This window comes from Clupea harengus, chromosome 21, assembly GCF_900700415.2.
Source record: "Clupea harengus chromosome 21, Ch_v2.0.2, whole genome shotgun sequence".
NCBI classification, from domain to species: domain Eukaryota; kingdom Metazoa; phylum Chordata; class Actinopteri; order Clupeiformes; family Clupeidae; genus Clupea; species Clupea harengus.
The window spans coordinates 3,457,356-3,477,286 of NC_045172.1; the positions used below are offsets into that span (position 1 = coordinate 3,457,356).

General features: G+C 44.6%; 1 protein-coding gene across 1 annotated transcript; it reads left to right on the forward strand.

The window, feature by feature from the left end:
• Positions 1–1,125: 1,125 nt before the first annotated feature.
• On the forward strand, positions 1,126–19,237 carry mmp11b (matrix metallopeptidase 11b). Its single transcript, XM_012819645.2, has 8 exons — positions 1,126–1,322; positions 8,014–8,312; positions 10,616–10,759; positions 13,229–13,362; positions 14,254–14,486; positions 15,273–15,477; positions 16,919–17,179; positions 17,619–19,237. Exons 1-8 carry the CDS (start codon positions 1,209–1,211, stop codon positions 17,744–17,746), a joined length of 1,518 nt encoding a protein of 505 aa, XP_012675099.2. The 5' UTR covers positions 1,126–1,208; the 3' UTR covers positions 17,747–19,237.
• The last annotated feature ends 694 nt before the right edge of the window (positions 19,238–19,931 follow it).

Consider the following 19,931-nt stretch of genomic DNA (forward strand, 5'->3'; position numbering starts at 1 on the left):
GTGATTAGTGATCTGGCATGGGCTCCAGAGAGGAGAAAATGGATACCATTTCAACTTGTGTCCCCGGGCCTCTCATTAGAACAATTTACCCGAGACACAAGAAGCCAGAGGGTGCCCACACTGAGGCAGAAACATCTGTTATGGTGTGAATTTGTGTCTCACTATCCACTGGTTTCAAATGTCTTGGCCGGGTGATTCATTGCAGCAACACATGAAATATGGGAGGTTTACATTCTGCTTACTGTGATGATTTCAATCACTGGTTACAAAAGTGCTAACCAATAATCTTTGAGCATCAAAACATTAATAGTGTGGCAGTTAACCACAATGCACCGCATTGATGGCATTAAGAAAGACATGTTGCAGACTGTACAGACTTGAAGTAGTTCGGGGAATTATCTCAATAACAATGTGTTTTTCTCAGTTATTACACAACCAATGGCTAACTGACAGGGCATTGATGAATCTTGCTTACAGTCTAATGCTGTGTTGTGAAGTAGTACCGTACATGAACAGCACAGCAGGAGAATGGCTACTGCATTAGCTGCGGTTCTACAGACCATTAGTTCACAGATCCATTACAAGTAATTACCTTTACAAGAAGCATGACAGTAATGATGCCATTCATGCTCTGAAATATACAGCCCCAAAAGACCTCAACAGGTAGAGATGAGAGGTCAATCCAATCTTTTAGCATAACTTGAATTGTCAAAAACTTCAACCATTCCAATAACTTCAGTACAGTGTGGTATTAAACCATATGTCATGGTGACATGTCCTTAATTATTTGTCAGATCTGGAGATAGAGCTGTGCAATTACATTTGGTTAGATAATTCAGGCTAAAAACGGAATGGAAACATGGCGTGTTGTTTTTTAGCAATACCATGCGAAAATTAATGACCAGTCTGTCTAGTGTCTACATATTTCGTTTTTAAATGAATGCTTACAAATGTGACAGTAGCTGCATTGTTTCTCACAATGACAAACACAACTCCGTCCGCGGGAATGTACAAGATGACGTGGGTGCTCGTGAACTCATGTGTAATTGGAAGATCGAGCTCAAAGAAGTCAGGGAGTATAAAATCCCCTTGAAGACACCGCCCCGTCACTCACCGTCTAAACTGCACGGTTCTCCCTCCGCCCTCTCTATTTGCCCCGCGAGGTGTTCACTCGCTGTTGCAGTCTACGGACCCCTTCGAGCCAAAGAATGATGCGCGCGCTCCAGATGACCTTCTGCGCTTTGGCGCTGCAGCTCGTGTACCACGTTCATTCCCTTCCGCTACCGGAGAAGAAAATCAGCCACAGGTACAAAGCAACGGCGGTGAGTACAACACAATTAATTAAATAATTATTCAAAGCTTATGCTTACTTTCCGTCGAAATTCATCTTCAGGCGATTATTTCAAACTATATTTCAGGGGGTTATTTAAAACTACATTTCAATAAATATAACCTCCCTGTTTGACTTGTTTCTTTCTGGAACGCTTAATATTAACAGTCTGGTAAGGCAGATGTCTGTTGAGGCAGCGCATGTGGAGGTGATGGTTTGATGGTGAGGTATGAATGGAGAAGTGTTGTGTTGCCTTAGGACTGGACAAATGTCTCTTCTTCAGGAATTTCACCTCAGGGAGCACATTATCTTGTGTGAAAAACCTGGAATTAGACAGGTGTATGCTGTTCTCACTGTGAGCTGCAAGACAGAGAGAGAGGAGCTCTGTTTTTATTCTCAGCTCACAATACTTTGATAAATTCCTATCTCGGTGAAAAAAAAAGATTTGACACACATCGGCATGTCAGAAATAAACTAAATTAGATCGAATTTAATTTCCTGTTTAGGAAATTAGACATGTCTTTTACATAGGCTCATGCAGTTGTAGCACTGTGATCAAAGTCTTTAATGATCCTTAAAGTGGAACGTGGAATTTAGACGTATGGTTGACCTGCAGAAAAATATTTTGAAAGTGAGCCATGATTTGGTGCAGATGTCCATCCAGCATCTCACGCAGCTGTGGAGTCCTGAGGCTCTATGCTCATAGTGCCCGTCAGCTTTGCACATGACAGGTATAGGTCAGTAGGTCAGGGCAACAACTGTTTCTTTCTGTTCAGTCAGGTGGCAGTGCCTCTGAGTCTTTCAAACTGGATCATTTTGTGGATAGTCAGCCCTTCTGCCTGGATGCATTATGTTAGCCTCAGCCATGGACAAAGAAGTCCTTAAGTGCAGTGAGACATGAATAGGCTTCAGGAAGCTGTGGCAAAAGCATAGCTGTTTCACAGCGTACTGTTCACTCTCTACCTTGTCTCATTTTTATTTCACCCCAGCTTCACCTCAGCAGCAGCAGCAGTAGAGGACTGTGGCTCTCTGCTTCCTCCAAATCAGGCACTCGAGAGAGATGGTGCACCGCATGGATTAGAGGAGTTGGGGTCTAGTGTTGCAGCTTCCTGTTGATAAGTAGGGGGAGTGAGACAGCATGAGTTAGGACACATTCTGCGTGAAAGCAGGAGACCTGGGAAAATGTGACCAGGAGAGAAGGCGTTCATGACCATTTGGACATGGTCCACATTTCTGTGATATTTCATTCTGTGGTCGTATCAAACACGTGTTTTTTATTTGAATACAGAAAAGAACAAAGAGCTGTTCTGTGAGGAGGGATGAGAAATAGCTTGCAGCTGGATAGTGTCACCCTTGAAAAGTGCTGAGTGGTCACTGAAAAATCCTAAAAGCCTCAACCAGGGATTCAGCTACCAGACAGAGAACTGCAGAGTACGCCAAAAAACATCCTCAGACCTCTTCAGACAAATACACTCAGAGGAGATTTTATGTGAGTTTGATTATGAAGTTTGAGTCTAAGCCTCTGGGTCATGCAAGCAGTCAATTTGTTCCCTGGTGTTGACAAAGCACAAAAGGGGGGAGATTATGCAGGACGGGGCAAGTCATCTGGCATGTGAGGCAGGATAACAAACTCCCTATCTGCTGACACAAGGGAAATGTAAAGAACAAGATAGCTACGGCGGCGTTCATGGGCCTCTAAGAAAAAAGACAGAGCTTCTTTTTCTTTTTTTTTTAAAACGATCAGCATGACAACTTCCACTAATTCTGCCAAAGTGTGTCTCCTCTGAAACTGTGCAGATAGATTACATGGCAGTGTGAAGTTTAGGGAAGAAATCGGAGGTGAATGTTGACTTAATTTCACATTAGCCTGGCTGGCCTCAGTTGCCTAATAAGAAAGTAAAGTACAATACACTCTCTGTATTTAAGTGTGGGAGAAGTAAACTAAAATATGTTTCATTGTTCATTCATCAGGGTTGTACTTAGAGTGCTTTTTCCTGGATGTGGATGATGTGAGAAATGGTAGAATAATGCTGGTTATAGATAGACACTATCTATAGATAGACACTCTTTTCTTTCAACAACAACTCGCTTTCTTGCCTGGAGGGTTCGACTATAGGTTTGTATATCCATGGAGGTTCACTACTGAAAACTACTGCAAAGCTGATAGTTGAAGGGTTTCGAAAGAATTCTTCAAAACCCATTCTCTGAGTGTCACAAAGACAATTGATGTGCAAACTTGTGAAACTGTACAAGGACTCACTTCAGCTACTGTTAAAAGAGTGTGAGACGTGTTTGTGTGGGCTTTGTGAAATGATGCCTGGCTATGTTTAGGTGATCAGCGATATCCAAACATGCAGTTACCTGCATGGATAATTGTAGCTCAGGGAGTGCTTTAATTCACTACAGAGAGATGTGCTGAGGGAAAGCCTACATTCTTATGATATCGTTTTTCACAGAGAGGATAGCTTCGCGCTTCAGAAACTTCAGTGAGGCGATCAAGAGCATGGTGCTTACTTAGGCAGACATCAAGATTATCTGGCTTAGTTGTGGACACTTTTATCTGAGATAACTGTCTCATCCCTCCATTCATATCACACAATAAATACTGAAGTATCCTTTAAGATACCTCGCTCAGGTGTTTTAGTGGGCCATCATAACAAGAGATGGATATTGATAACAGCTGTCACAAGCATATCTCTCTCGTGCTGGTTGAACTTAGTGTAAATAACACTTAGTGTTGTCCACATATATAAACTGCTGACATCATCACTCATGTCAACAACATTGTAATTTCAGTTTTGCTGACTACCACACTCTAACATACTGCAGTTGGCTTGAAGGCATGGCCGTGAAAACAGGAAACCCTCTAGTTAGAGATCAAATCTGTTGATTTGTACAACCTTAATGGCAACCTAAATGACTGGAACCATGGTCAGGAGGAAGGGGAGCTCTGACAGGCACGCATCCAGCTACCAGCTCCCATCATTCAGTGCTTTTCCTCTTCCAGAACAATTTCCCAATCCTGGGTAATCTGCTCATTTGTGTATACAACCCTTGAGACCTTGGAGATCTATCAAGCTTTTTGTGTGTAAATATTTATCCAAGACGCATTTCCCCTGCCAAACTCAGGCTTCGTCGTAAGTGTGGCCAGCGCTTATCAGCTTGAGTGGCTGGGAGAGAGCCCTTATCACTTATCATTTTTTTTTTTTTTTGTAGATTCACAGTTTCATAGTATAGCGCGTCTAGGAGTTAAGAGGGAGAGGGTTGAGGCTGCAACAGGTTGACATGGTATCCATTGCTGAGTTCTTTACACAGGTCCACTGTTTGTACTAAGGTGATTCTATAGCTTATGGCTTTGCGCAGATAACAGGGTTCATATACAGGGGCAGGAGCAGTTCTACCTAACACTCGATGCAAGGCTTAGGAATGTATAAATGTTTCTAAATGGAAGGGTTAAAGTCTTAAAGATCTGTGTGACACATGTTGTGTAGGACATAAACATGCTTGTCAGCTGGTCTGTATTATGTGGGTGTGAATGGGAGTTGGTGGTGTTTGCATGTGCGGGTGGGGGGTGGGGGGTGCGGGTGGTGGGTGGGGGGGTAAGGGAGGGGCTTTCTAACACCTGTGTCTGCGCTGCTGCTGTTTTGTTTTGGGGTCTGGTATGTTTGAGCGAGATTAATGGAATGAGTGACATACGCAAAGGCCTCCTGGGCAGCCAGCGCCATGAGCGGGCTTAACCTCAGGAGCCCCGCCGGGTCGGCCAGGAGCCAAGAGCTCAGACATGTTTATCATCCGCTGCAGCCAAGAGCAGGCACTCGCCATGGTGGGGGAGACATGTTCCCACAAAGGCATCATGTAATGAAACGACTGGATAGCAGCATGGAGCTCTGTGAAAGATGGTGCACAGAGTTTCAGGAGCTGTCTCATGTCTGGTCGCTGGACCTTTGGAGAAGACGGTTGGGCCCTCCATGAGATGAAAGAAAACTTGGTTTATCAAAATAAATAGCATCCACACACTCTCACGACTGGGAATGAGGATCTCTAACCAAATAGCTAAACTAATTAAAGGAAGATAAATACACTAAAGAAAACTAAATAACCAAAAAGTTTATGCTAACAAAACTCAAGCTGAATAGCAACTGGCACCAGTTTTGTTCCTTGTGAGATTTCTAGGGACAGTTTATTCCATCCAAAGAAAACTGATAAGAATACTTCAGGGTATAGCCTATGTGAAGGTTCCTGTTCCTCTGTTGTGTACCAAGGCCATCCCATGTGTTAGCAGAGGCAATGGGCTGGGGCAGACGGGGATAATTGATGGTGTCTCTCCTCAGGTACTTAGGTCTTTTTGACATTGTTGGTCTTAGCCAACATTAGTCTGTAAACTGTCCTTGCAAGTTGTTGTCTCAGCACTGACTGTGGGTTTGCATGCCATGGTAAAAAACCTCCAACAAACAGTAAACGTCCGTGGCTCCACGAGGGTGTTTTATTTGTGTCTGAGTACATGCAATGATGGGATGGTTGTGGTTGGGGAGGGGGGGGGTGGAAGGAGGGGGGAGTCAGGATGGTTGTCCCTCCCTAATGGCGGGCAGGTGGCCTTTCACCACCTTTACTTTTGTGCTTTGTTCAGGATCAGCAAGGAATGATGTTTGCCTCTAATGTAGCAAGCTATCCTGTTATGAGGGCGTTCCTTAAACCGAAGGACATAGAGCTATGTTGTGGTAGTAAGGTCAGCAGGGCCAAGCGTCCTTTATTAAATTTGGCATGGGTCATTTATTTTAGTATGAAAAAGTTATTTATTGTACTAGGACTACACAGGGTTTAGGCATCTGTGGACGAGAACTGGACACATAATAACATGTTACTCTGTTTGGGCATGAATTTAGAGAGAGGACTTGTTTACTTTAACTCAGGAGATATGTTTGTTCTGTTGATCAAGGCTTTGACCTCTTGGCCTGACCTGAGTTGAACCTGAGACACCCGTGTGTTTTTCTTCTGTCTGCGGAGTATTAAATGGAGGTCTGTCATGGCTAAGGGACTGATTGAGGTGGGATGGGTCATTTGGATCCTCAGCAAACACTCCACCGGCGTTGAAAGACCTTTTCCCTTCAGTCAGGACTTGTGTGATCTCCCATCTCAGTCTTCTCTTTCTGGTCTGAAATGGTATATGCATTGTGAAAAGAAGCTATTCAGTTTTTCCAAAATGAAGCCTCGCACTTGATATAACTTTGCCATAAAAATGTTTTTCCATGACTGAAAAGTTCTACAAAACAGATAGTGAGAGAACACTTGCTGTGGAACTATTAAAGGTTGTTCAGAGAGAACATGTTGCCTGAAGAGAACAATGAAGAACTACCTTCATTTCTCTTGGATCATACATTTATATACTCTAGGAGTGTAGTCAGTAGCTCTCTGCATCCAGACCCTTTCAAAACCAGCTAATAACAATCCTGAGAGGTTGTAATGTTCAAATGGATAACATGTTGAAATCTCCCATGGATATTAATCTGAGCTAGAGATCATAGCCTGAAGGTTTGAACTCAACAGTCTATTGTATGAATGCTGAGACTGGGCGGGTAGACAAAGCTGGAAACAAGGGAAAGTCCCTGTATACTCAGGATTGTATACTGTAATACTGAATCTCTGTGTGACAAGTGAACCATTTTCTCTTCATGTGCCTGAGGGCTACCTTTTAGCAATGCTATCAAGTTCAGTGTGTCAGCATGCCCTCACACAGGATGCATCTCTGCCTCAACTTGCCCTCAGATATTTGGCTTTATTGTTTTTTTTACAAAAGCAGGATTGGATTTTGGTGAAAATATCTTCCATGATGTATAAGCAAAGTGGTCACTGCAGTGCTTGCAATTGATACTTTGACTATTTACCATAATGTGGAGTATGTAGGGGAATAAACATGCATTGAGACTCACAGAGAGCTTCTCCTTAAGGTTCATACCATGCATATTCTATCTGTCATTGCAAAGTTATTGCGTCCGAGCTAATGGTTTCCTACTGACAAGGGTAGTATGTAGCTAACATCCGGGTATATTGTTGTCATAAAAAAGAAAAATGAAACCCTTCCACCTAAGGCTCCAGTTTTATGACTGCTCAAAAAAACAGTTTGCGCTTAAATTACAGTTTTAAAATTGCCTTGAAGCCTGCGCGGCGGAAGTATTTTTAAAGGGCCGAAAGGGGGGGGGGCGGGGCAGAATTCCATTTACCCACATCACCTCTCTGGTCCCACCACCAAGCCCAAGAAAAAGACCCTTAAAGGTGCTTCTGGCAAAGCAGCAAGCTGTAATAAAGCCAAACAGGCAGGGAGATTTAAGGGCTGGGTTAGACCAGGGCAGACTGACTAAACCCTCAGTCCCCTCCAGTCACTTCCCAGCCAATTAACTGAGCTGTTTCCTCCTAATTCTATGGAGGAAACCGACTGTGCTAATGCTCTGGGAGATCTCTCTGTATACTGAAAGCTTCATTTTCCACGTTTCCAAATTCCCCCATGGCATGAAGTTGAAGTGTGATTAAACTGGTTAAGGCTTGTTTCCTGTTGATTTTACCCTGATGCACGATAACAGAGTATTTCATTTCCAGTGAAATTTGTCTTCAGGAATTGGACTGACTTCTTGATCATACTTAAATGCTTGTTTGTTTTAATGGTAGTTATGCCTGATTCCTGTTTGCAGACCTGGTCTGAGAAATCCCATCACTATGGCCTCAAGAAGAGAGGCAGATCGCCACACATTCAGGACACTCTGAAGGATGAATCAGGCTTAATCAAGGGGAGCCACGGGAAGTCCACTGTCTCCAGAAATGGCACGGACCTTTGGAAGCGCCCTCGCTGTGGTGTCCCAGACTATCCCAGCCAGCCCGGGGGCACAGGGTTCGGGCACCTCCCAACAGCAGGAGACCATGGTGCACGGAACCGACGCAAACGGTTTGTCCTTTTCGGAGGACGGTGGGACAAGACTGCCCTGACTTACAAGTAAGTCACTGTCGGTGTTTTTAAGGAAATGGCGTCACAATGGGTGTAGTGATCATCGGTGACATATTACTCAATGGATATTTAAGTAGTAATAGTTGTAGATAAATAAACATTTGGCCTGCTACTTAAACACTGATGAAGTAGAATTCCAACTCACTACACTAGCGGAGCTGAACGTGGTGCCTTAGCTGACCTTGTGTCTGAGCGGGCTCCACGGAGACCAGATCATAGCAAAGGAGCACCGCCAGAGGAATTTTCCCAGAATGCCTGCTGTCCTACAGTCAAAGTCTCCATCACAGCCCTTCAGCTTTCCCTCCTTTAAAATATCGAATTATGTAGACCACCCAGGAAAAGGCTCTCTCTGATGAGTTGCACTTCTGGGCTTAGGGCATAAAATGCTGTAGTGATAGAGACGTGTAATAAAGTGTTTGCTTGGCAACTAATTAGAAGGTTGTAAGCCCACTGGAAAACTACAGTGTGTGCTATTCTAATCCTCAAAGTTTCCTCACACATCATGTTCGTAAGTGATTATACACATCGTGATTTAGTAATGCTTGCCTTGTTTCACACATTACTGCTGTGTTTCAAAGCTCTGCATGTGTGTTTTAAGCCGTCACTGTGTTTACTAAGCTTTTCTTGAAGTAATTTAAATGGACTCCAAACTAATGACAAAGAGGAGTTACTCTAAATCAACTTGGCATTTTACTGCTTTTTAAGGACTATTTGGATTGGCAGGTTGACCTCCCGAGAAGAGCCGTCTGCAATCCCGCCTCCCTCGTGCTCCCCGACTCATGTTTTTTTGACTGAATCACCTCTTCCATCTCAGTCAGAGGGGTTTTACACCGGACATTGCCCACCCTGCTCCCCTGTAATTTGGAGTCAGAGGGGTCGTGACCCTCTGCGAAGAGCAGCCGGTTGCATCCCGGTGCAGTGGGGCATGAGATGGCGGGGTGGCTCACATGGTCCTGCTTTGCGCAGCAGCTCCTGGCAGGAGGGGGTTTCGAAGCGCTGGAGCCCCCTCCCGAGCCCCCCAAAATGACCAAACTCACAGATTTACGGCCACTTCGCAGAAAATCACAACTCATAAATCCCTTATTACTCTCCTTCTCGCAGTAGGGCAGCTGGGGCTACCCCAACCCCCCTCCGGCCTGTGCAACCTTTACCCCCTAGGTTGTGTGTTTCAGCAAGGCCCTGCAAGCTCATCACATTTTTAGGGCTGGGTTTGTTCCCGCCCCGGCGTTGAGCAGAAAGGCAACAATCAGCCGTGCCACATTGTTGTCACATATGCGTGCAGTGGCTCAACAGGTAATGCCTGGTGCTAAGGGGTCGTTTATGTGGCCCGAGCGCCTCAGTCTGCTCTGTGATTTCTCCAGGACTAATGATGGACCACGGCGGCACAGCGGCAGCCATCGGGCCCTCCTCTCTGGGGCGGGGACGGCTCGGCCCATAATGAGGGTCTGCACACTCCCAGGGCAGAGCTCCCGGTGATGGGCCCTGGTCCCTGGCGTGCCTGGACACGCTCACGCAAAGACTCAGGATGCCATGCGACAAGTGAACTCTGGATCGATAAATGGGGAAAACAGCGCCGTTAAGCATGAAGTTAAATTCACTGAGTGCTCAATTTGGTGGGACAAGAGAATTTGGTACTATTATACGCACATCACACAAATATTTTCATCTCGTCGATGTAACGTGTCTCTACATGTCACCCGTGAATGCTTTAAAGACGAGACACAGTTGAATTTACCAACTTAGAACAATCATTAACTCAGCAGTGTGTGATTCTCTTTTGTGGTGTGGAGGTGTTCTGTATGTGGTTTACATGCACGGCAATCCATCACACAGTTCACCGTTTCACCCGGTTTAGACTTTTGGCTCCATTACAGACAGAGGTATATAAAGAGAGTTCCACCCACACACTCTCTTTCTCATGCAAGACAGAGCCAAAGGCTTACACCATAGCCTCCATCCCAGCCTGTGTTCCCATTGAAATGGATGAGCCCACACACTTCTGTCTGGTATGAGGTGTGTGTGTGGTGTCTTTTTTAGTTGGGAAATGCAGAGGTGAATTTGCTTCCCTGTGGATCCTCTGTGTCATGACGAGGCCTTTTCCACCGTTCTGTGGCATATCCATATTTCATAAGAGTACCTACTGTGAGGATTGTTGATGCATTAGATGTACCGAGGACTTGTGTATGGGTGGTCTCATTCATTGGCTGTATGTGTGTGTGTGTGTGTGTGTGTGTGTGTGTGTGTTTGTGTGTGTGTGTGTGTGTGTGTGTGTTTGTGTGTGTGTGTGTCAGGATCATGCGCATACCCTGGCAAATGAATAAAGAGCAGGTTCGTCAGGTGCTGCAGGATGCACTGAAGGTCTGGAGTGATGTCACACCTCTCACCTTCACCGAGGTCCCCAGTGGCAAGGCCGACATCGTCATCGACTTCAACAGGTAGAAATACTTCTTTCTCTCCTCCACATCGTCATCGACTTCAACAGGTAGAAATACTTCTTTCTCTCCTCCACATCGTCATCGACTTCAACAGGTAGAAATACTTCTTTCTCTCCTCCACATCGTCATCGACTTCAACAGGTAGAAATACTTCTTTTTCTCCTCCACATCGTCATCGACTTCAACAGGTAGAAATACTTCTTTCTCTCCTTCACTTTTCTCATTTCCTTTTTTCCATTCCCTTTCTTATCTCCTTCTACCCTTCTATTCTCTTCTTCTCCTTTTACAAAAGTATTGATGGGGAACTCTACTAGCATTCTACTACTATTCTTTAGATATGGGTAGAATGCTGTTCTCCTCCACTCTCTCTCTCCTCTGTCCTCTCAAACAAACAAACAAACAAACAGATTCCTGTTTCCCTGCTTTAATATATCCTTCATCTACCCCCCCCCTCCCCACACACACATGCTGTCCCCTCCTCTCTCTCCTCCCCTCCTCTCTCTGTGTCCTCACTTCCTTGGCCCCGTTCTCAAGCCCAGTGCAAACAACACAGCCTTCTCCAGTTCTCTTTTTTGTTTAAGCCGTAAGACCCTTCCTCACTTCGTCTCTTCTGAGGTAAAGCTTTTGAGATCCAGTGGAGCCTTGTGTGCCATTGTTGGAATCTGTCCACAGACACACATCTGTCAGATCATCCCCTGCCCTCCCCCCCTGCCCTGTCTCAAACACAAACGGACGTCAGCGTATCTGACACCTCCAGCGCCATCTATCACAGAAACACGCTACGTCCCATTGCCTCTGTGTCATCTAATTCAGATATTCTTTATCAGCACCATCTGTCCGTGTTGACAGTGAGAGGGTATGTTTTCATCCCGCTGCACAAAGACAAGAGGAGCTTTTTTCCTGCAGCAGGAATGGAGGGGGGTGTTGGTGTTGGTTGTAGATCTGAGCGGATGCCATAGATGGATTAGTGGCCATGGTCAGCTCTGCCGACTGAAGTGTCACTCTGCTCAGCCCCCGCTCCCTCACACCTGCATCAGGTACATAACCGCAGCGTGACCCTCTCAGGGAGGACTGTGCCAGAGCCCGCAGAGAGGGAGAGAGAGAGAGAGAGAGAGGGAAAGGTGATAATTCAGCACACCTGTCAGGTGCAGCCACCCCCCCCCCCCCCCCCCCCCCCCAAACACCCCTCAACCCACCATAAGATCAACAACCAGCACTCTGCTCAGTAATCCGACAGATTTTTCCTCCTTTTGTTAATGACTCGAATGTTTCAAAGTAGTACTTGAAAAGCTGGACTCGTTCCGCTGCAGTTTACTGGCGAGACTCCCCCCCCCCTGCCCCCAGGCACATTTTTGCTCCCCCGGCGAAAGGATTTTTTTGCAGAAATACAACTGTCTTAGATTTCCTTCTTGTAAAATGCCTTTGTTTCACATTGATTTCTCTCTCAGATGAGGTACTGTGTATTCAGAGACCTTGCCTTTGTAATAGGATTATAAAGTCAGAGTTTGAGTTCTTGAAGCACAAGGCAACATTCACAGCTGGACTGCAGGGAAATTCAACCTCAAATAAAAACTTTGCCTGTTAGAATGATGTGACCACCTGAGTGGTCTGTGGAGCACGTTGTGATGTTCATGCCACTCCAGATGTTTGTTCTTTTCTGCAACAGTCGTGTTTTTCATGCTTTTGTCAACTATGTATGCAGCTAAGGGCACTCAAAGTACAGAATCAGCATAAACCATGGACGAAAAAAGAAATGTTTCTTTTTGGATGTTTGGAGGAGATTGAATGAAAAGAAAACATTTGTGTGCATTGGTGCTGGATACTAAACAGGAGGGTTTTTTTTTGTGAAGTTAGAACGGGTACAAAATCAGGGTCTGCAGTGATGACTTATTGCTTCAAGAGTACATTGGAAAAAAGAAGCTAATGAAAGACATGCAGGGTTTTCATAGTGCTTTAGGAAGAGACTCAGAACTGTAATCTGATTTGTGCCTCTACAACAGTCTGCCCCTATATGACCCCCTGAAAAAAAAATCTCTTTTGTGCATGCTTTGGGTTGCCCTAGTTCCCCGTCTTCCCAGATGTGTTTCCAGTTATTCAATTTGGCTCCTTCCCTATCTGTCTAACTGCACTCCGTAAAGGAGTAATCTAACCCCAGTGAAACTCTATACAGGAACTTTCCATAACTTCAGATTGACCAATCATCAGACATTTTGGTTGGCATTTTTACAAAAAGGACCAATAAAGTCTCACTGAGATCCCTTGATGTCTGGCAACAGCCAAATGGAATGAAGGTATCGTGCCAACTGATGGTTTGGCACCGTAGTATCCTCCCATGCCTGAATGTTAACGAGCCTTATTTTTTATGATTTAGAGTTGAATAATTGTTGTTTCCAAAAGATGTCTTCCTTTTCTGTTGAATGAAAGCCGTCCTGATGATGGCTTGTTTGTGGTTGTGTGTTCCGCGTGCAGGTACTGGCATGGGGATAACCTGCCCTTCGACGGCCCAGGCGGCATTCTGGCGCATGCCTTTTTTCCCAGAACACATCGGGAGGGGGACATCCACTTTGACTATGACGAAACCTGGACAGTGGGTAACAATATGGGTGAGTTTATAAAACAATGATGTCGAAGATTGGGGGTCCCTAGATATGAATATTTGCAAATCTAAGGGTGTAGGGTACAAATTTGCCCCATCATTTTGAATGTAATGTAGACTATATGAAGTAGGAAATCTGAGAGTGTTTTTGAAAAAGTACAGCTGCTGAAATGGGCTGCTATTGAGTTCAGAGAGAAGACAGAAACTTAAAACTGATGTGAAGTATCTGCTGGAAAGTGTCTTATTGCGGAGGATAATGGGTCGGTAGTCTGAGATCCAGAGTGAAACTGACAAAGACCAATAGGGTGTTTGAGAGGAGTCAATTACTGCAGGCTTTCGATCTCCCAACAGCGAGACAGATTAACACCTCATTACAGTCTGGCCTTCTTATCAAATGTTCAAGGAACACTTCTTGCAGGCTGGAGTGAGACTGACAGTCTCAGACAGTCACAGGCTTGTCTTTAGTCAAACAATTGCACGCCATTGGCTTGAAAAACAAGGGTTTACAGCATGCATTGCAAAAATAAATATAAATAAATAAATATGCAATATATTAATAGATAATTAAATTCTCTTGCCCTTTCAATACCCCCTTTGCAAAATTGTGTAGACCTATTATGAAATATATTTTGAGCAATGCATTAGTCATGCATTGTCTTGTTGAAATGTGCAAAATGGTGCTCTGGTATATTGCTGTTGATTATCATCATAAGTTGAATGTATTGATGTGGTGATCACAAATAATCATATTTTATGTTCGTTTGGGCCTTCCACAGGCTACAGATTATAAGGTCCAAGATTTAAAGGCCAAAAACAGGGAAATGAATACCCTGTGTGTCACCACAGCACACACATCCATTGATAGCCCCTGGTCATTCTGTCCTGTCCCCCCTCTCAGGCACGGACCTGCTGCAGGTGGCGGCCCACGAGCTGGGTCACGTCCTGGGCCTGCAGCACTCCCTCGTCCCCGGCTCGGTCATGTCCCCCTTCTACAGCTTCTCCTACCCGCTGCGTCTCAGTGAGGACGACATGCGCGGCATCCAGTACCTCTACGGCTCACGCACCCCTCCCCCAGAGGAGAGGACTCCACCCCCAGTCATCATAGAGACCAATGAGATCGAGCCAGCCGTGGTAAGTCACCGTGCTGCACATCAGCGGTCTGTTTCAGTGAATGTGATAAGAGTTCAAAAGTCAGCCTTTGCTAAGCTATTGCTCTCTCTTTTACATTACGCCAAGATTATACATAATGATATAGACAATGGATGGAAATACACAGATCTTATGGAAACAATATCATGATCAACAAACAACAATATTGAAATACAGGCTAGAATCACCAGAAACCCCTCTTCCACAAGTAACTCTTCTCCGAAGCCCATAAGCACAGATCCACACAGGAACTCTTAAAGTAGCTGTCATCTTTTTTGATGACATGGTTTAGCACCATTACAAACAGCGACGAGAGATAGAGCAGTCTGTTGAACCCTGTCTGGAGGCTTTGGGGAAATACAGTGTACCCAGCCAAAGCAAACTCTTGGCTGACTGACTAAGCTCAAGGCTGTGACAGAAGTGAGGGTCAGCAGATAGCAACATTCAGCGTTTTCGAAGACGGCTGTGGTTTTAAATGTCACCCAAGTAGATAAGTCCCAGGCATGCTTTCTTTCTGGCTTCCTCTCATCCTCACATCCTTTTCTCTCCCCCTGTCTTCTCTCTCCCAATACATCTTTTCTCTTAACCCTTTCCTCCCTTCTTTCCTTCTTCTTCTTCTTCCACCTATTGTCTTTGTTCCCCTCTTCTTTCTCTGTCACTACATTCCCTCTCTCTTCCCCCTCTTCGCCCCTCTCTCTTTCTTTCTTCTCCCTACTCCTCTCTTTCTCTCCTCTCCTCCTTCTCTGTCCATCACATTCCTCCCCTTAGCCTGATCCCTGTCAAACGAGCTTTGACGCAGTGTCCGTGATCCGAGGGGAGCTCTTCTTCTTCAAGTCCCGCTATGTGTGGCGCATCCGCGACGGCCGCCTGCAGCCAGGCTACCCCGCTCTGGCCTCCCGCCACTGGAGAGGCATTCCAGACAACATCGACGCCACTTTCGAGGACAAGACCGGGAACATCTGGTTCTTCCAAGGTGGGTTGACAAAAGCCTGGCCAAAGCTAGACACGTTGCAGGGGAAGCGGAGGAACTCTTGGACCGAGTTCATGCTGTATTGTGGTCACAAGAGTACTTTAAGGCTCCACATTGTTTGTTGTTCTGGGATCTATGGTATTTTCCATCAGCGCAATTTGTCCCCCCACTGTTTGAGCTCAGACAAACAGGACGAGGCCACAGTATAGGAACTGAACAGCTAATAATGTTCAAGTCCAAACTCAAACAGAGGTTTAATTCTGTTTATTGAAAGAAGATTAATAAAAAACATAGACAGCTCCTGTTGATGCTGTTTACCCAACGGTATGTGTTTATACTGGTCAGTGAAACATAGAGCCTCAGTGACTGTGATGTTTATGGACTTTATGGGGTTGTTATTCCTATACCTCCCACCAGCGTTGTCTTTGGGTGGGCCAGTCCCCCCAGCCCCACTCACCCCTCTCCATAAAGCAGGAACTAGATTGCGTGAGTCAGCCCTAGGTGAGCTCCAGGTGGACATGAACCAGTCTGCCGCCAGACACTCACAGCTGTTTGGGTTGCACATCTAAAGAATGACATGAAAGCTGAGAGGCTAGAGTCAGACGTGAGTCAGTTCTGTAGCTTGGGTGATTTGGACACAAAGCCATGTTATACGGCCCATAGAATGTACGCTTTGTCTGTGCTGTTTACTGTACTATATGATTGGGCCTGTTACATTGTTAGATATGCATGTACAACCAGCTTTAGAACTTAAAACTTATGTTACCAAAATACCTTCTGATATCTTTGCATTTGAGTTTGTGCAGGCTCAGTCTTTGAAGCTTGTTCTTTGAACAGCTAGATTACTTGTAAAGCCAGTGCCACCCCATCATTTTTCCACCGCTTTTGTTGTGGTCTCGTTTTCCATCGCACCTCATTTGTTACAACTTGCTGTATCTCCTCCTGGTCTCAGTGCTTGCTGTCAGCACTTAAATGGGCCCTAATTCCACCCAGTAGTGCCTGCATCTAGCGGGAAGTTCCTATCAGAATAGGTACTTACAAGGGTCCAATTTTCTACAGTGCAAAAGCAAAAAAGGTTACTGAGTCCCTCAAATACATTAGTTCCTTCAGAATATCACCAACAAGAACTTAGCTATCTTCTAGGTATCCCCACTTACATCTCAGAATCATGCAAAATACCCTTTTGTCCCAAACTATTTCTGAACACTTACACTGTACCATACATTACCAGAAATGAGCAGAAGTGATGTTTACAGATAAAATCTACATGTTGTCAATAACTGTATCTCAGCACTCATACAGCAGAGGTTTCTCAATGTCAGTCTTGGTATTTCATAATGATTAGCACCTTTTTACCTTTTCACACATGCTGGACCTCTCAAAGATTTTGGGAGACAGACAGTACCATTTAGTTGTGAGTAAAACACTCATGCACTCTCCACAGGTAAAAGTTACTGGGTGTTTGATGGGGAGCGTCAGATCACAGGCCCCGACTCAGTGAGGCATCTGGGGCTCCAGGTGTCGGACATCCAGGCCGCTCTGATGTGGGGCGAAGACAAGGCCCAGAGGACCTACTTCTTCAAGGATGGGAACTACTGGCGCTTCAACGCACAGGAGAACCGTGTTGAGCTGGCCCACCCCAGGAGCATGCAGGACTGGAGGGGGGTGCCCAACCACATAGATGCGGCCTTTCAGGACAAATATGGTGAGGGGGGGGATCCAGTGCAGCCAAACACAGGGCTACAGAGAAATGCATAGATTGTTTTTTTGATATCATCCTGTATACTTAATGTAATTATCTAGTATGTTATGCTTTATCTGAATGCCAAATGCCAGATCTTAGAGCATGGGAGCAGACATTCCAAATACAAATACAGATTATGTGTAATCAGAGAGGAAGAGGTAGAGTCTAACATGACATACCCTTTTATATTCCAGAAACGGTCTACTTGCGTAACATATTGCTTAATGTATCTCCCAGCCATTAGTGCTCTCAGTCAGTGCAGATATATGCATGTATGCACGCACGATCTTGTTGTGTATTATCAGGTTGAAGATTCCTTTTGACATACCTCTCCGGCTTAGCTGCAGATATCCAGCATGTGCATGCATGCTTATGAGAGTGTATTGTGTATCCCCAACAGGTTATGCACATTTCCTGAGTGGAAAGAGGTACTGGAAGTTTGACCCTGTGGAGGTGCGGGCTCTGGAGGGCTACCCACGCTTCACTGGGATGGACTTCTTCGGCTGTCCTGCGTCATTGTATCATTAAAGTTGTGTATGAGGACGAGCTCCTCTGAAGGACCACTTTGGACCCAAGTGGAAGCCTCTTGTCTAAGTCTTCCAACATTCCATGTTTGTTCTCGCTGACAATGACAAGTTTCACTCCTTGAGAATAGCGTCGGTTTTTAGAAAAAATGGATATTGTTATTTGAAAATACAAAGTTCCATCTGACCTGGCCACTAACTACAAAACCTTCATTTATTATTACAAGACTGAAATGGCAATATACATGGTGCTGATTACTTGTGCCAGCTTTAGGATAGAGTGAGTAACTTTTTAGTTTGGTGGTTTCGTTTTTAAGTTCACTGAGCCTTTATATGAGTTCAAGTACACGTTGTAACAATATCAGTTGGGACAGTTTATGCCTTGTATTTTATGTTGATGTAACTGTAAGACTCGAAGGCTGTCATGTTAGCCTCTTTGAAGTGTAGCAGTACAGCTCTACACTCTTAGAACAGAAAGGTTCATTGGTTCATTTTGACAGGAGATCCTGCTGAGAACCTTCAAAAAGCTGTGTCTAGAACCTTATGGGTTTTGTCTACACAAACACCTGCAGGCTCTACAATGCACCTTTTTTTCTTTAAGAGTGTAGGTTTATATGTCTTCCACTCAGATGTCACTCTCTCAGGAAAAGCATATGACATATGCATATTACGTATTCACTGAATATTACTTTGATAACCTTGTTTCATTGCTTACTTTTATCATTATCACTTGTTGTTTTACACATATTGGTGCTACGTTTGACAGGGAAGGTTACATTGTACCTCAACCATTACATGTATCTCTGGTGTGACAGCACACACTAGTTGTGATCAGTACAGGGTCCGAAGCTCATCAGGTGGTCCATTCTACACCGAGAATAAACTATATTAGAATAGACTCATAAACCATGTATAATGCATTTGTGTTTTAAATGTTAAATGTTTTGCAGTTCAATCGTTGGACACATGTTCTAGCCATCTGGGGTCCTCTGGACCAAAAGCACCCCCAGCGCCTCTCTGACTTTAGCATAAGACTACAGAGGGGGATCTCCCACATGCAATGCAAATGAACAACCCTCCAAATAATTTTCATATGTTTCTTATGTATAGAGAGAGAGGTGGAGAAACTGTCTTAGTCCATTTGTGGGACCGTGCTTCTGCCTCCCGGCTCCATATCGTTTGCTTTTAGACTCCAGAAGGTGCAGTGCAGGACACTGATACCATATTTCCTGTTCTTCGACTTCTAACTTCTTCACTTCTTCAACTGACTGCAGTGGGGTTGTGTCCACGTGACCCTGTGCCAGCAATGGTAGTTTGGTCGGTAGAACGTCGTCTGTACAGCGTTCATTACACTGTTGTTGCATTCATCGTGATGAATTCTTTTCATGTGTAACTGTACATCTCTTATTAGGATTTGAAGATTAAGTAACATATTTACTGTGTAAATAAATTTGTATAAATTCTGTATTATACTTTGATTCCAATAAAGAAAGTCTTTCATATTGTACATGTCTTTTTCTATTTGTTGTTCAGTACCCTTCTTTTGTAAAATTAAATTAGGTTCGGCCCCTGCTCTGGTATGTCAAACACTAATATCTTGTAGTCCAAAAGGAACCCTGCTGGATGTCACCTTCCTGTGAACTGTTGATGTTTACCCTCTCCAGAGCATTCCAGAACCATGGGTATCAGTCCATGTTACAGGACACTGCAAATTTGTGACATGACTTTTCTTTGTTGGAGACACCATGTTCTGATTAGTTCTCTCATCATCTTCTTTATGGCGAGCCACACAAGGCATGTTTTCGTTTAACTTGTGCAGACGTCAGGCCTTTGGAAGACATTTAAAAAACGTATGTTTATTTGAAAGACCGAACAAAAGGTTTGTTGAATTGATTATAGCTACAGTTACAGCATGGTAGGCATGCTTTCGGGCCCACTACGTTTTCAACAAACAGTGAATTCAGTAAACACTTTACGGATTACACAACACCGGGTTGCCATGCATGGCTTTCATCATGCAGGTCTTGATCCAATTCATCACAGGAAGATGGGGTAAGGCTCTATCAAGCCACAATCAAGCCCCGCAGATGCTTATTTAAAGCATTTAGCCTACCTCTATTAGATAGTGAAAAGGAAACGTGATGTATACAGGAAATTGAAAGCAGCTTCCTCTTTTACTGTTCCATGTG

Excerpts from the sequence above, each read along its gene's own strand:
- mmp11b (XM_012819645.2), top strand. The coding sequence starts at position 1,209 with ATGATGCGCGCGCTCCAGATGACCTTCTGCGCTTTGGCGCTGCAGCTC. Across the intron at positions 1,323-8,013 it reads ACAGGTACAAAGCAACGGCG|ACCTGGTCTGAGAAATCCCA; the intron begins GTGAGTACAACA and ends TCCTGTTTGCAG. Across the intron at positions 15,478-16,918 it reads GAACATCTGGTTCTTCCAAG|GTAAAAGTTACTGGGTGTTT; the intron begins GTGGGTTGACAA and ends CACTCTCCACAG.